The sequence below is a fragment of the Bos mutus genome, chromosome 4 (genome assembly GCF_027580195.1).
Source record: "Bos mutus isolate GX-2022 chromosome 4, NWIPB_WYAK_1.1, whole genome shotgun sequence".
Taxonomy (NCBI): domain Eukaryota; kingdom Metazoa; phylum Chordata; class Mammalia; order Artiodactyla; family Bovidae; genus Bos; species Bos mutus.
Window position 1 is genome coordinate 72,473,858 of NC_091620.1, and position 15,412 is coordinate 72,489,269.

The 15,412-nt window shown below is 40.7% G+C and overlaps 1 protein-coding gene across 1 annotated transcript in view; it reads left to right on the top strand.

Annotated features, from left to right (window-relative positions):
- Positions 1-15,412, top strand: part of PUS7 (pseudouridine synthase 7) — a 55,075-nt gene that overhangs the window by 12,551 nt on the left and 27,112 nt on the right. Inside the window, exons 5-7 of the mRNA XM_005901443.3 lie at positions 4,798-4,942; positions 11,381-11,492; positions 13,597-13,674. Of these exons, the coding sequence (XP_005901505.1) occupies positions 4,798-4,942; positions 11,381-11,492; positions 13,597-13,674 (335 nt within the window). The remainder of the gene's footprint in view (positions 1-4,797; positions 4,943-11,380; positions 11,493-13,596; positions 13,675-15,412) is intronic.

Consider the following 15,412-nt stretch of genomic DNA (forward strand, 5'->3'; position numbering starts at 1 on the left):
AAATGGCAACCCACTCCAGTATCCTTGCCTGGAAAATCCCATGAACGGAGGAGCCTGGCAGGCAAAGTCCATAGTCTCGCAGAGAGTCGGACACGACTGAGCGATGTCACTTTTGCTTTTTGCACTTTCAGAATTTATTATTTGCCTCCAACCCTCTTCTCCCCACCAAAATTTCTCAGAAGTATGTACTATTAAAATTTTCAGTTCAGTTCAGTTCAGTCGCTCAGTTGTGTCCGACTCTTTGTGACCCCATGAACTGCAGCACGCCAGGCCTCCCTGTCCATCACCATCTCCCGGAGTTCACTCAGACTCACGTCCATCGAGTCGGTGATGCCATCCAGCCATCTCATCCCCTGTCGGCCCCTTTTCCTCCTGCCCCCAATCCCTCCCAGCATCAGGGTCTTTTCCAATGAGTCAACTCTTCGCATGAGGTGGCCAAAGTACTGGAGTTTCAGCTTTAGTATCATTCCTTCCAAAGAACACCCAGGGCTGATCTCCTTTAGAATGGACTGGTTGGATCTCCCTGCAGTCCAAGGGACTCTCAAGAGTCTTCTCCAACACCACAGTTCAAAAGTATCAATTCTTCGGCGCTCAGCTTTCCTCACAGTCCAAGTCTCACATCCGTACATGACTACTGGAAAAACCATAGCCTTTAATGACTGAATTTACTCATAGACAAAATAGTCAACAATGCCAAGAAGAAAATTCCCAAGAATTGGTTTTGAGAGCACTCTAGGAGGATGGTCCAGGCAATGCAGTGATATATTATCTCTATAATATGCTTTTTCCTACAGAGATGGTAAGATTTACTGTCACGTTAAAAATTATAGTTATGCCATCTACTGAAAGATTTTACCTTAAAGAGCATGAACCTTGGGTAGGTGTCCTCATCTATAAAATAGAAGGATAAACTTTCTGAATTTTTGAGGTCTGAATATGTATTCACTTATACATACAAACTATGGTTCTGTCTCATTGCTTTCAGTGAATTCTAGGTCTAGACTCAGGTTTTTTTTGGCTGTACCACTCAACTTGCAAGATCTTAGTTCCCCCATTAGGCACCGAACCTACAGAGTTCTAACCACTGGAGCACCAGGGATTTCCCCTAGACTCACTTTTCAAAATGAAAAATGTCTTATCTATATTATAATGTATTTTTCTTTTACATACATATTCATTTATATTTTTTATTTTGCTAGAATATTCTTAGGTTTAGCTAGTAGTAGTTATATTACATCTTATTAGCTTGCAAGTTACAGTCCATCAGTGGGTCATGAAATTAGTGTACTGTATCTTAACCAACATTATTTTTTTTTAATTGCAGTGTTGTGTTATTTTCTGGTGTACAGCAAAGTGATTCAGTTTATATATATATATTTTTTTTTTTTTTTTTTCATTAGGTTTGTTTGTTTCTGTGTGTGTTTAGCCTCACTGTGGCCTGTGGGATCTTAGTTTCCCCATCCAGGGATTGAACCCGTGCCTACTGCAGTGGGAGCACGGAGTCCTCAGCACTGGGTGCCAGGGAATTCCCTCCATTAGGGTTTATTATGAGATACTGAATATGTTAGTTCCCTGTACTACACAGTAGGACTTTGTTTTTTCTGTTTTTGTATATAGTAGTTTCAAACTCCTCTCCCACCCTCTTTCTCCTTTGGTTACCTTTGGTTTGTTCTCTGTCAGTATGTTTCTGTTTTGTAAGTAAGTTCATTTGTATCATATTTTAGACTCCACATATAAGGTATATCATATTTTATTTGTCTTTCTCATTCTGACTGACTTCGTTTAGTGTATCTCTAGGTCCATCCATGTTGCTGCAGATGGCATTATTTCATTGTTTATGGCTGAGTAGTGTTCCATTGTATAAATACCTCATCTTCATTCATCTGTCAATAGATACTTAGATTGTTTTCATGTCTTGGCTGTTATAAATAGTGCTGCCATGAACATGTATCTTTTCAAATTATACTTTTGTCCAAATATATGTCCAGGAGTGGGATGGCTGGTTCATATGGTAATTCTATTTTTAGTTTCTAGAGGAACCTTCAGATTATTTTCCATAGTGCCTGCACCATTTACATTCCCACCAACCGTTTAAAAGTGTTTCCTTTTCTCCATCCCCTTTGCAGCATTTATTTGTATACTTTTTAATGATGACTGTTCCGACTGGTGTGAGGTGGTACCTCATTGTAGTTTTGATTTGCATTTCTCTAATAATTAGCAGTGTTGAGCATCTTTTCACATGTCTGTTGGCCACCTATATTATCTTCTTTGGAGAAATAGCCATTTGGATCTTCTGCCCAATTTTTGATTGGGTTTTTTGTTTGTTTTTATATTGAGCTATATGAGCTGTTTCTATTTTGGAAGTGAATCTGTTGTCAGTCACATCATTTGCAAATGTTTTCTGCCAGTTGGTAGATTGTCATTTTTGTCTATGGTTTTCTTTGCTGTTCAAAAGCTTGTAAGTTTGATTAGGTTCCGTTTGTTTAGTTTTGCTTTTGTTTGTATTCTGTACCCACTTTGGTAAGAGTTTGTATCATGAATGGATGTTAAATTTTATCAAATACTTCTTATGCATCTATTGAGATGATCATATGGTTTTGTCTTTTGTTGATGTGATGTGTCACATTAATTTTTTTTTTTTTTTTGGCATGTGGGATCTTAGTTTCCCTACAAGAGATCAAACCTGTGCCCCCTGCAGTGGAAGCACAGAGTTTTAACCACTGGACTGCCAGGGAAAGTCCCTCACATTGATTGATTTGCATGTGTTGAGCCATCCTTGTGACCCTGGGGTGAATCCAACTGGATTATAGTGTATAATCTTTTTTATGTGTTGTTAGATTCGGTTTGCTAATATTTTGTTAAATTTTTTTACATCAAAGATAATATTTTTCTTTATAGTGAGTGTCTTTGTCTGGTTTTGGTATGGGATGATGGCTTCTTAAAATGACTTTGGGACTGTTCCCTCCTCTTAAGAGTTTGAGAAGGATCAGTATAAGTTTCTCTTTGTATGCTTGATGGAATTCCCCAGTGAAACCATCTGGTCTTGGACCTTTGTTTGCAGGGAGTATTTTTTATTACAGATTCTGTTTCATTTCTAGTGCTCCATCTGTTCAAATTATGTTTCTTCCTGATTCAGTTTTGGTGGGCTGTATGTTCTTGAAACTCGTCCATTTCTTCTAGATTGGCGAAGAAACTTTATTGGCGTGTAGTTGTTCACAGTATTCTCTTATGGTTTTCTGTATTTCTGTGTTATTGGCTGTTATTTTTCCTCTTTCATTTCTTTCTTTGTTTATTTGGAATGCCTGGCCAGAGATTTGTCGATTTTTGTTTACCTCTTCAAAGAAACTGCTCTTGCTAACCAACATTTTTCTAACATAATGAAATGAAATAGGAAATAACAGTGCATTGCACATTATAAGGGTTAAGTACTGTTCTGTACATTTTTAAAAGATTTTTAATAAGGTGCATATGCATATTAATATATTGGAGAAGGAAATGGCAACACACTCCAGTATTCTTGCCTGGAGAATCCCATGGACAGAGGAGCCTAGCAGGCTACAGTCCATGGGGTCGCAAGAGTTAGACACGACTTAGCAACTAACCCATCACATATTAATATATATTGCTGGATACTGAATCCAGGTATGAAATGTATTTCTCAGTGTAAGATACATTCAGAAATTGAAAAACAGTTGTATAACTAGTTAGTTTACATTTTCTTGATGTAGATTTTTCTCTTTTAGTAACAAATATACTGGACTGTCATTATAAAGTTTCTCAGTATAGGGCAGGGTTCATTAGACGCAGGAGTAGATTAGATTGCATTATTCAGGGAATCGAGTTTCTGATATCCCCAAACACACAGCTCACCTGCTTTTCCATCTGTGAGCCCTGAGGTGTTCATTGTTTAGCTGAGTCCCTGAAAGGGAGCATCTGTGATGGGTGGCTATGGAATTGGATGGCCTGGAATTCACATCTGGCTCTGCTCCCCTCCAAATATATAATCTTAACTTCTCTCAGCCTCACTTTCCTCGTCTCTAAATAAATGTGCTGGTGGCTTGATAGGGAACTGATGGGGATTGAATAGGACAGTGATTGTAAAATGATTGGTAACAGTACCTGGCAGCTGGACAAACTCAGTAAATGGGTTCTTATGATTTACAATTTGTAAAGGTCTAAAAGATTTCTGATATGAAAGGCACCTAAATATCCTTCAACAGATGAATGGGTAACTAAGATGTGGTACATATATATGCTGGGATCCTACTTAGCCATAAAAAAGAATGAAATAATATGCAACATGGAGGGAACTACTAAGGGAAGTAAGACAGAGAAAGATAAATACTATGTGATACCACTTATATGTAGAGTCTAAAATACGATACAAGTGAACTATTTGTGAAACAGAAACAGACTCACAGATAGAACAAATTTAAGGTTACCAAAGGAGAAAGGGGTGAGGGACTAATAAATTAGGCATTTGGGATTAACTGATACAAACTAGTATGTGTATAGTAAACAGTAAGGACCTACCATGTACCACGGGAGCTATCTATATTTAATATCTTGTAATTATGTATGTATAGTTGAATCACTTTCCTCTACACCTGAAACATTGTAAATCAACTATACTTCAATAAAAAAATAATTAAAGAAAAAAAAGTTCTGAAATTGTACCCTTCTACTTTGGTTACTTTATATCATTATTAAGATAAGTAGTGTTTTTACTAATTCTTTAGTATTATTTCCTTTATTTAATGTTTGTTAAATTAGTATCATTATCTGTGTTTTTAATAGGTCATTGAGGACACCAAAGAGAAAAGAACCATCATCCATCAGGCAATTAAATCTCTGTTTCCAGGATTAGAGACAAAAACAGAAGACAGAGAAGGGAAGAAATATATAGTAGCCTATCATGCAGCTGGAAAAAAGGCTCTGGCAAGTAAGTGGGCTTGTGACCTGGCGTTTCTTCTGCCTCCTCATTCTCCCTGCCTGTTCACACTCAAGGGTCGTTTTGCAGTTGTTCCGAGATGGATATTGACCATATCATTCCTTCAAAGAAGGTGAACAGTCTTTCAGATGCTAAAACAGTCCTGCATCTGAAATCACGGTTACACAGTCACGTGTCTGGTAAACGGGGCAGTAGGTCTTACATGTGAGTACGGATTTGCAGTAATGACAGTGGTGCCAGAGAGAGTCTTACATAATTTAATACGTTCCCTAAAGAGCAGAGCAGGCCGAGCCGTAAGCCAAGAAGAAGACAGAAGAATATTGCTCATTCTGTCCTCTTAATGGAGGTAAGAAAGCTTTCAGGTGAACAGAAACTGCTTGTCACCTCTCCCAGTGGCATATTCTGCAAAGTCCCTATATTGACAGTGCCGCTGCTTTCCAATTGTGAGTACCTTGTTGACTACACATAAAAAACATGGAATATATTAAAAAAAAAAAAAAAGGAATATATAGAAAACCACCCCTTCACCCAAGCCCATATTTCACTGGGTAGCATTTATTTGAAGTGGGTGTGTTGTCAGTGAACCCTGTTTATTTATGTTCTATGTTCTACAGCCACGAAAATAACTATTTGCATATAACCTTAAGAAATATTGGATGATAATTTTTCTTCTTTTATCTGTCAGATCAGTAGATAAAATTTTTATGAAAATTACAAAAGGGAAAATTCCTCACCTCCTCCGCGACCGTTGATGACACCTGTTAGTGAAGAGTTACTTCTAGGTATATTTGTTGGAGTAAAACTCCACAATTGTTATATAACAGAAGATTGTCCAAACCATCAGTGCTTTGTCAGTATTCTCTTGGGATAACCCTGTGAGTGGATGAAGCCTTAATTGTCTATAACTGTGGTTCTAGTGAAAGGAGAGGATGTGAGAAAAATGGGAGCAGAAATAAGATTTAGCTGTGCCTGAGAAAACCATGTCATCAAGTCAGTAGATCTGGATAGTGATATAGAAGTGAGAATCCTTGAGCAGTGGGGAGGAGAAAGTGGAGGTTGGAGGTCGCTTCACAGCAGATAACCAGAAAGGGCAGGGAGAGGATGTGTTCTGGGACTGCTTGAGGGCATGAGTTGTTAATCACTTCTCAGTTCAGAGGCTCATGGCTTGAGTGCTCTATGTTTCTTTGATGTCTGAGTGACAGTATAACATATCACCTTGAAAGCTGTTCTGCAGCCAGGGTTGTCTAGGAGGATTAAGCCCAGTGAGGAGCGACGTGAGTGACTGTTTTTTCCATTCTCCCACTTATCTAGCAGTGGAGGAGAGGTGAATTCCTGCATAGATGATTTGCTGCATTCACTCTTAATTCTCTCAGGAACCCGGGTTGAGAAGGGCTGCTGTGGAGAAGTTCCTTGGAGAGAAGAGGCAGTCCTCATCGGTCAGCCACCTTTTTGCAAAGGCAGGAGGAAGAGGCAGGGTCTTGTTCTGACAACTGTGGTCCTGAGGAAGCAGATTGGAAAAGGCGAAGCCTGTGTTTCTCAGACTGGTTGCTTCTTGGAAATGGTTGCTCCTCCTTGGAGGCAGCCAAGTTTTGTGATCTTGGTATTTGCAGGCCACACTTGAGGCCAGCAGTTTGCCCCTCAAGTGAGTGGTGCCGGATCCCTGGTGTTCTGTGTTTATCCACCTTTTCTGTGCTTAGGCCACACCACGCCTTCCTTTTTTTCCCCCTCAAATAAAAAATTTCCTTAAGGTTTACCAAGTGAGGTACTGAGCTGTGTGACATGAACCACCCCTTTCCCATCTCACATCTTCAATAAAATATTAATTTCTCACTATGAAAAAGAAGCATGAAGCAGGTCCAGTTGAATCAGTGTGTGGACGAAAATTGGGCCCTTTTGGGCTTGAGGGGCTGTGGCATTTATTCAGAGATGGACTAGAGGCCTGCTCTCTGCATGTTCTCTACCACCTCCTCAGAGGCCCGACTGGCACTGGAGAGCCCGTGAGCATCTCCAGGTCTGGCCCGCACCTGCGAGCTGGGGGCCACTTCAAGTAGGCAACACTGGGAACGTAGGGAGAGCTGGTGTCTGGAGACGGCAGTTCTTGCCTGTACAGACAGAACCCAGAAACAGTGACAGCTCGTCCTCCTAGGGCACCTCGCCTGGCATTTGAACAGATTAGCTTTTAAAGCCTCATTGCAAAGCTAAGTTGGAATGTTTTGAGCTCCCTTACTACCAAACCCTGACGTAAGTTGTTATTGGTGGGTCATGCACCATGTAGCAGGTTTGCAACATTCGTAACCTCAGATAAGCCACACAGCCTAAAATACAGGCGTGATAGATTCTAAATCATGGTAGCCAAACACAAATTATTGATACCAGGTCTTTTAACCCTAATGTTATTTGGTGTGTTAATCCAATCTGATAGGGCACATCGATTTATCTACCAAAGTGTACTTATGGTATTTTTCTGAAAATACTGTATAATTATCATACACCATGTACTCAGGTAAATTAACTTATATTTTGAAATAAATAGTGTACATCTCCAAAAAACTTTTTAAAGACTCAAGTTTAAAAAAAATTTTTTTTTCGCCATGTACTATCTAGAGATAATCCATTCTATGTGAAATTAATGGTTTCCAGGGGCATACCTTGGAGAAGGCAATGGCACCCCACTCCAGTACTCTTGCCTGGAAAATCCCACGGATGGAGGAGCCTGGTAGGCTGCAGACCATGGGGTCGTGAAGAGTCGGACACGACTGACCGACTTCACTTTCACTTTTCCCTTTCATGCATTGGAGAAGGAAATGGCAACCCACTCCAGTGTTCTTGCCTGGAGAATCCCAGGGACAGGGGAGCCTGGTGGGCCGCCGTCTATGGGGTCGCACAGAGTCGGACACGACTGAAGCGACTTAGCAGCAGCAGCAGCAGCAGGGGCATACCTGTATCTAGGAGTCTGCAGAGACTAAGGAGGAAGAGCCAGACAGATAAAAAGTTCGTTTTCTGGGAGAGATTGCTGTTACGGAATCCATAGGAAGGGGGGATTTCAGTGATGGAGTGATTAGCCATGGAAAATATTACACACAAGTCCAGCAAGATAAGAACTCTGAAACACATCCACCGATTTTTAGGATCTTGGGGATCATTGGCATCTTTGCCAGAGCAGTTTTATTGGACACCAGTTCACACAGTAGGTTAGGATGGAAGATAATAAATCCGCCATAAAGATAAGGACAAAGAAAAGGAACATGCTTAAGGAGAGGGAGACGTAGGTTTGACTAAAATGCAAGAGCCAGCCCTGAGCATATTGATATATTGAAGGGGAAGAGCCGATGGAGAGGGAGCTGGGTGATGGTGGCTGGAGCAGGACCCCAGAGGAAGCTGCAGGGTGGGTGTGCAGGGGTGCAGCAGGGTAAATTGTCTTGAATGAGAAGGAAAGAATGTTCTGCATGCTACCCATCCTGTCGTCTTTCTTGAGCTACAAACGTTTTTCCTTCTTTATTCATGTGGATCTCTGCTCAATACAGGAATCTTCCTGAATGTAGTTTTCTTTTTTTATCTGGATTCTGTTTCTCCTCTCCCTGGGGCTGCAGTATCAGACCATCAGAAGGTTGCTTCCTAGCCTGAGAATTCGTTGCTTTTGCATTTTAAGTCAGCGTGTCTCAAAAATGTGTGAAAGTTATTTTAAATTCACTTAAATTGCTACCTAGCATTCCAAGGATTTGGAGTTTTATAAAGTCAAACAAATCGCCCAAAGGAAATTGAGACTCACTGATTTTCCATTACTCAAAACATTTCCAGTTAATAAATACATATGCTTATTAACAGTTTGTGTACTGAGTGCACTTAGAAAAAGAAACCTTGTATGTTATTTACCGAGGAGATAATTGAATGCATGCTCACTGCTTGGATTTGCTAATAAGATGCATGTTTGTGAGCCAAACTCATATCGGTTGTCATGGTTTCTCGTAAGGTGTAATAGCACTTAGTGTTTTAGTCTTGTGGTTTCATTTGTTTCTTGTCACTAGATATACCGAAAATGGAGCTTACACTTCATCAGCTTTTATCACAAAATTTTTGTAAAGTTTTTATTATGGACATTTTCAAACATGCAGATAAGTAAAGGAACTAGTATATTGAACCTCTGTGTACCATCAGCCATCTTCAGTATTATTAACATTTTGTTGTTGAATCTGTTCCTCCCACTTTTTTTCCCTTCTTGAGATGTTTTTAAAGAAAATCCTATGTAGTACTTCATTTCACATGTAACTACTTCAGCATATATCTGATAGAAAAGGACTAAAGCCCTAAACCATTATCACCTCCTGACAAAATCAGTAATAGTTTCTTAATATCTCATACCCAGTGCATGTTCAGTTTTCCCCTCATTGTTTCAGAAATGCCTTTTGCATACAGAGGACTCGTTTAAATCATGATACAGAGAAGGTCAGAACATTGCATTCAACGAATGTCTCTTCAACTTCTTTTTATCTATTGGTTTGAAAAGGGTTTTCCATAATTTTTGTATTTTTTTTAAATAATAAAATCAGTGCAGGAAATTCATGAACACAGAAAAGCACAATACAAAACAGTCATCACGTGCAGCCTCAACAACCGAAAGATAATTACGAATAGTGTTCTGGTACACGTCCTCCCATTTTTAAGAAAACAAATCTCTGGATGGGGAGGCATTTTGCCTCTAGTCTCACACCTTTTGCTATGTCCCGTGGGCACAGACAGTGCAGCTTTGAGGATCAATGAACAGGCCACTGTGAGGGCATAGACAGGGAGGCTTGAACCTGTCGGTGAGTTTTCTGCTTGTTCACTGTTTGCCTCTGCGACATTCCATTGTTAATGTCTAAATCGCTGTCAACCCACCACATAACCACCAGATGCTGTAGGAGTTCCTCGGTAGCAACTTCCCATGTGATCATTTGCATGTTCACTTCTAAAGCACTTTAATGTTATTATAAATTAAATACTGCTCTCTTGTGCTCTTTATGCTGTGCATTTGGACAGAGGTCAGAACTGCAGCAGGTAAGAGCGGTTGGCGTTTCATGTAGGGAAAATGAAACGCCAATGAATTTTGTCACAAGTACTAAGTATAGACAACTTTGCTTAAATGGAGGGAGCTGGAAGGAAAACCAAAAATAGTATCCCTGTTCACAATTTCCTGAGGATGAGTTGTAAGGAATTCACACCAAGAACCAAAGAAATACTTGCAGTGCTTTTTCTGTAATATTTTAAGCATACATGCTGTGGCAGTTTTCCAAATGGCTTAAGTGGTCAGGTTGTTCTTTACATTGTAGCTTATATAACTAACCTGTCAAGCAATGCTTTTTGCCTTGGCAAAGGCAGGTGTATAAGTAACTTTAGTACCAGGAGTTTCTTGTGTCTCTAAAGATGAAGAATTCATGAGTTCATGCTAAAGGGTTATTTTAGGCACAAAGAAAAAGGAACATTTCTAAAAGACAAAGACTTTTCTAGGGATTGTGTGAAATATTTTTTCACAGTCTGTTTCTTTCAACGAGTTAGAGAAATGAAGTGAGTTAGATGCATTGTCAATAGCAGCTGCATCTGTGTGTCACATGAGACTCATGGACATTCTTGTACAACATCTGGGAAGTGCAGTTGTGGCTTACACATTTTTCCCAAAGTGTTGATTTTTCAGAACACCTTTCAGCAATGAAGTCTAAATCTTGATGTTGTTTGAATAGATGTTTCTAGTAGTATAATTTAAATGTTTAAAAGAACAGCTGTAAAGTCAGATTCTCCAAAGTCTTGAAATGTTTGTCAGTTTCTAAAAAGTTGAACAGTTGAAGTAGCAATGGCTCAGATTTTTAAAGTCTCCTCTTGCCCGAAGATTGACAGTTAGGTATTGAATGCCAGCTTCTCTCTCTGTCTGGAGACCTTTGTAAATGACCTAGTGTTACCTAAACTTCTGTGACAGAAGTGGCCTTTGGAAAGTCTCACCGTGTCACCAAGCCAGCTTGTTGCAGGAACACCTAACTGGCGAGACAAGGCAAGGTTTGTGGGTTCCTCCATGACTGCTGGTGCCCCCCTGGCCTGCTTACATTCTGGAGAGCCTGTTGATCCCCTTTCAGATACCTGTTTATCAACTAAACCAGGGGATGGTTGGACTCCTCTGTGTTTCTGTATGTGAAGATTGTTCATTAGGTTTAATGACTTGTCATATGACCTGTACTTCTCGCTTTTGATTTCAAATAGAGACAGATAAGTATGCAATCAGATAATTTAATAATGCCTGTGGTCCACACAGCTATAACCATCTAACCTGTGTTTCTTGTCAGTCTGGATCTGATTTCTCGCTCAAGGATTCTCTAGCAAAAATGATCTTGTAGAGTTTCATGAGGAAAACATTCAGCTAACATTTATTATGGTGTACATAACATTTAACTTTTTTTTTTTAAGATCCAAGGAAACATTCTTGGCCAAAATCTAGAGGAAGTTACTGTCACTTTGTACTGTACAAAGAAAACAAAGACACCATGGATGCTATTAATCTGTTGTCCAAATATTTAAGGTTAGTATCTTGTTCTTGTGCCTACGCAAAATCAAAACACAGAAACGTCTTTTTCTTTCCATGCTGATGAAAAGGGAATGGGAAAATAGGCACACAGGTAGCAAACGTACCTCCCAGTTACAGTCTTTTTTATTGTTTTGGCTGTGCCTTGTGGCCTGTGGGATCCTAGTTCCCCGACCAGGGATTGAAACTGGGACACAGCAGTGAAAGTCCTGAGTCCTAACCACTGGACTGCCAGGGAATTCCCAATTTTAGTTTTTGTAGGCAGTAGTTGAATTAATTTCTTTTAACCTCCTTGCATATGGTCAGTGATTCAAAAATGACAATTCTCTAACTAAATGGTTACATATAGTTGAGAGTTACTAGTCCATCCAGCTACAGTAAAAATTAATTGGACTTCCCTGCTGATCCAGTGGTTAAGAATCCGCCTGCCAGCGTAGGGGTCACAGGTTTGATCCCTGGTCCGGGAAGATCCCACATACCACAGAGCAACTAAGCCCCTGCACCTCAACCTCAACTGTTGAGCCTGTGCTCTAGAGCTCAAGAGCTGCAACTGCTGAGCCCCAGTGCTGCAGCTGCGGAAGCCCACATGCCCTAGAGCCCGTGCTCTGCAGTAAGAGAAGCCACCAGTCAGAAGCCTGCACACCACAGCTAGAAAGTAGCCCCTGCTCGCAGCAACTAGAGAAAGCCCACTTGCAGCAGTGAAGACTCAGCACAGCCAAAAACAAATATTTAGGGAAAAAAGAAAAATTAACTGTCTCCCCTGAAAACTCATACTTTGATGTGGTTGCAGAAGTTTGCTGCTAAATCTGAGTTCTGAACTCCTAGAAATCAACTGGACTGGAAACCTGAGACCAGTCAGATTTTCTCATAGGAATGCAATTGTAATAGAATTTGGGTCTCTAAGGATGGGCCAGGTTGCTGTTTTATTTTCAGAAATGGATTCAGGTACCAGAGCAAATCTGTACACAGTGGAAATGTACTTTCTGATATGTGTTTAACCTGGTTTAAACATAGTACATACTGTGATAGTTTGCTCTGACAGCCTTAACAAGATGCTGTGAAGCGAGTGGCTTCAGTAACAGCCCTTCGTTTTCCTGGTTGTGGGGGCAGGAAGCCCCCAGCTGCGGGCGCTGGCAGATTCGGTTGTTGGCTGAGGCCTTTGCCTGTTGCAGGTGGCCGCTGCCTCTGTGCCCATGGTCTTGCCTCTGAGTGTGTGTGTCCCAGAGGCCTCTGTGAGGCCAGGTTTCCTCTTCTTATACCAGGACACAAGTCTAATCGAATGAGGGCCTCGTTTTAACTAATAACCTCTTTTATGGCTCTGGCTCCAAATCCTGTTGGGTTAGGAGCTATTGGGAGTCAGCCTCAATACAGAAATTTTAGGGGAGTGCAGTTCATCCCATAGGACACGGTACCTAATAAAGCAGCATTTTATTTACTGCTAGCTTTCTCTCTCATCTTGTCTGTCCCTGAACCCCGGGAAGAAGACAGTTCCAATGAAAGAGTAAACGGTTGGGCAGGGAGTTCCTCTGAGATCTGGATTGCTCAGAGTTCAAAAATCCTTCCTGTTTCTCTCCTATTCATGTGGAACAGTTTTTATTAAATTCTTCTTAGTTATCTAGCTTACTTGTATCTTCATATTAAAACTATTCTGTTCCCTGTTGTAGCATTTGGCTTTATACAAAGAAATAGCATGTATTTGTGGAAAATTCATATAATATTAACTTTTGGAAATTGAAAATACAAAATTTTTGAAGTGATACATGGTAGATCTAGGATGGATAGTTCTTTACCTTCAGTTATGTAATTATATGAATTGCATGAAATCAGCAGGAAATTTGTTGAATGTGTCAGAAATTTCCTTTTCTGACACATTCCAAGTCACACAGAGCTAAGGAGGGAATTGTCCAGGCATCATTTAGTTTCTTAGCTTTTAAGAAATACTAATTTATGTTTTCCTGGATATATTTTTAAATGAAGTTTCTCCTTACTTTTCTTTTACTCTGTTACTATTTTAAGTATATTTATTTTAAATCTTAAATTATGAGAAGCGTAATTTCCTAACAGTATGTGACTTTGTATGGTTTTGTTTTTGCCTCATCAGAGTCAAGCCAAACATATTCTCCTACATGGGAACCAAAGATAAAAGAGCCATAACCGTTCAGGAGATTGCTGTTCTCAAGTAAGTAGGAGTACATACTGGGGTTCGTTCTGTAAAAATCCTAGCACTGTATCTCCAAGTTCGAGGATTTGCTTTGTGGGGTTTACCTCTTCCGTCTTTAGATAGTGCCTCTGTCTGTTCAAAAAACTGCTTTTCTGTTTGTTTCTTTTCTTCTTGCTTATCTGCATTCCCTAATGTTTTCGCAGCAAGCTGGTATTATTTACGTCATTTTTAAAGGATTTGTGTGGTTGATAGAACCAAGAGAATATGTGCTTCTGTATCTTTTGTCTCTCTTATTCATTGATTGTTAAATATAAGTTATTTAAAGTTTAATTACAAAACAGTGAAGAGCCCTTTTGTTATACACAAGATCTGCAGAGGAAAAGGTGGTCTTTGCTTTTGAAGTAACTATAATGGAGCAGGCAGGTGAATCAGAACTTACACACAGTGATGTAAATGCTAGAATAGAGGTGTATTTGGGGTGTTAGGGAAGACCTGCTAACAAAGTCTGGCACTCACTGTGGGGGCAGGCCAGGGAGGCTTTCACAGAAAATGGGATGCGCGGGGGTTTTTCTTTGTTTAGTTTGGCTGTGCCACTCGGCTTGTGAGATCCTAGTTCCCAACCAGGGACCAAACCCAAGCCCTCAGCGGTGGAAATGTGGAGTCTAACCACTGGACCACCAGGGAATCCCAGTTTTAATCTAGACTGGGCTTCTCTGCCTCTTCACTGCTGACACTTTGGGCTGGATAATTCCTTGTTGAAGGGGCCATACTGTGCACTCTAGGATGCTCAGCAGCAGCCCTGGTCTCTCTCTACCATAGGATTTCAGTAATTTCCCCCTATTCATGTCAGCACTGTGACAGACAAAAATGTTTCCAGACCTTGCTAAATGTCTCTCGAAGAACAGAATAGCCCTGGTTGAGAACCACTGGTCTAGATTCTAGAAGAATGGGTGGCCAGACAGACTCAGGTGTCCATCCTCGATTCTAGAAAGCCGGGCGGTCAGACAGGCTCAGGTGTCCTTGCTTACGCACCCCTGAGGTGGGGATGGTGGGGGGAAGAAGTAACGGGGCAGGAAGAAATGGGGGTTGCAGGTGCTTGTCATGAGTGCGGTGATGGTTTCACAGGCTTATTCGCGTGTTAAGATGTGTACATTTTGCATATGTACAGTTTATTGTTGTTGTTCAGGCACCCAGTCCTGTCTGACTCTTTGTGACCCCATGGACTGCAGCACCCCAGGCCTCCCCGTCCCTCACCATCTCCTGAAGTTTTCCCTAGTTCCTGTCCATTGCATCAGTGATGCCATTCAGCCATCTCCTCCTCCGACGCTCTCTTCTCCTTCTGCCTTCAATCTTTCCCAGCATCAGGGACTTTTCTAATGAGTCGGCCGTTCTCATCAGATGACCAAAATACTGGAGCTTCAGCTTCAGCATCAGTCTTTCCTATGAGTTTTCAAGGTTGATTTCCTTTAGGATCGATTGACTGGTTTGATCTCCTTGCTGTCCAAGGGATTTTCAGGAGTATTCTCCAGCACCACAGTTTGAAGGCATCAATTCTTTGGCGTTCTGCCTTTACTGTTGTGCCTTTACTCGCACAACCATACATGACCACTGGGAAGACCAAACCCTTGTCTGTACGGACCTTTGTCAGCAGAGTAATGTCTCTGCTTTTCAACACACTATCTAGGTTTGTCATTGCTTTTCTGCCAAGAAGCAGTAGTCTTCTAATTTCATGGCTGCAGTCACCATCCACAGTGAT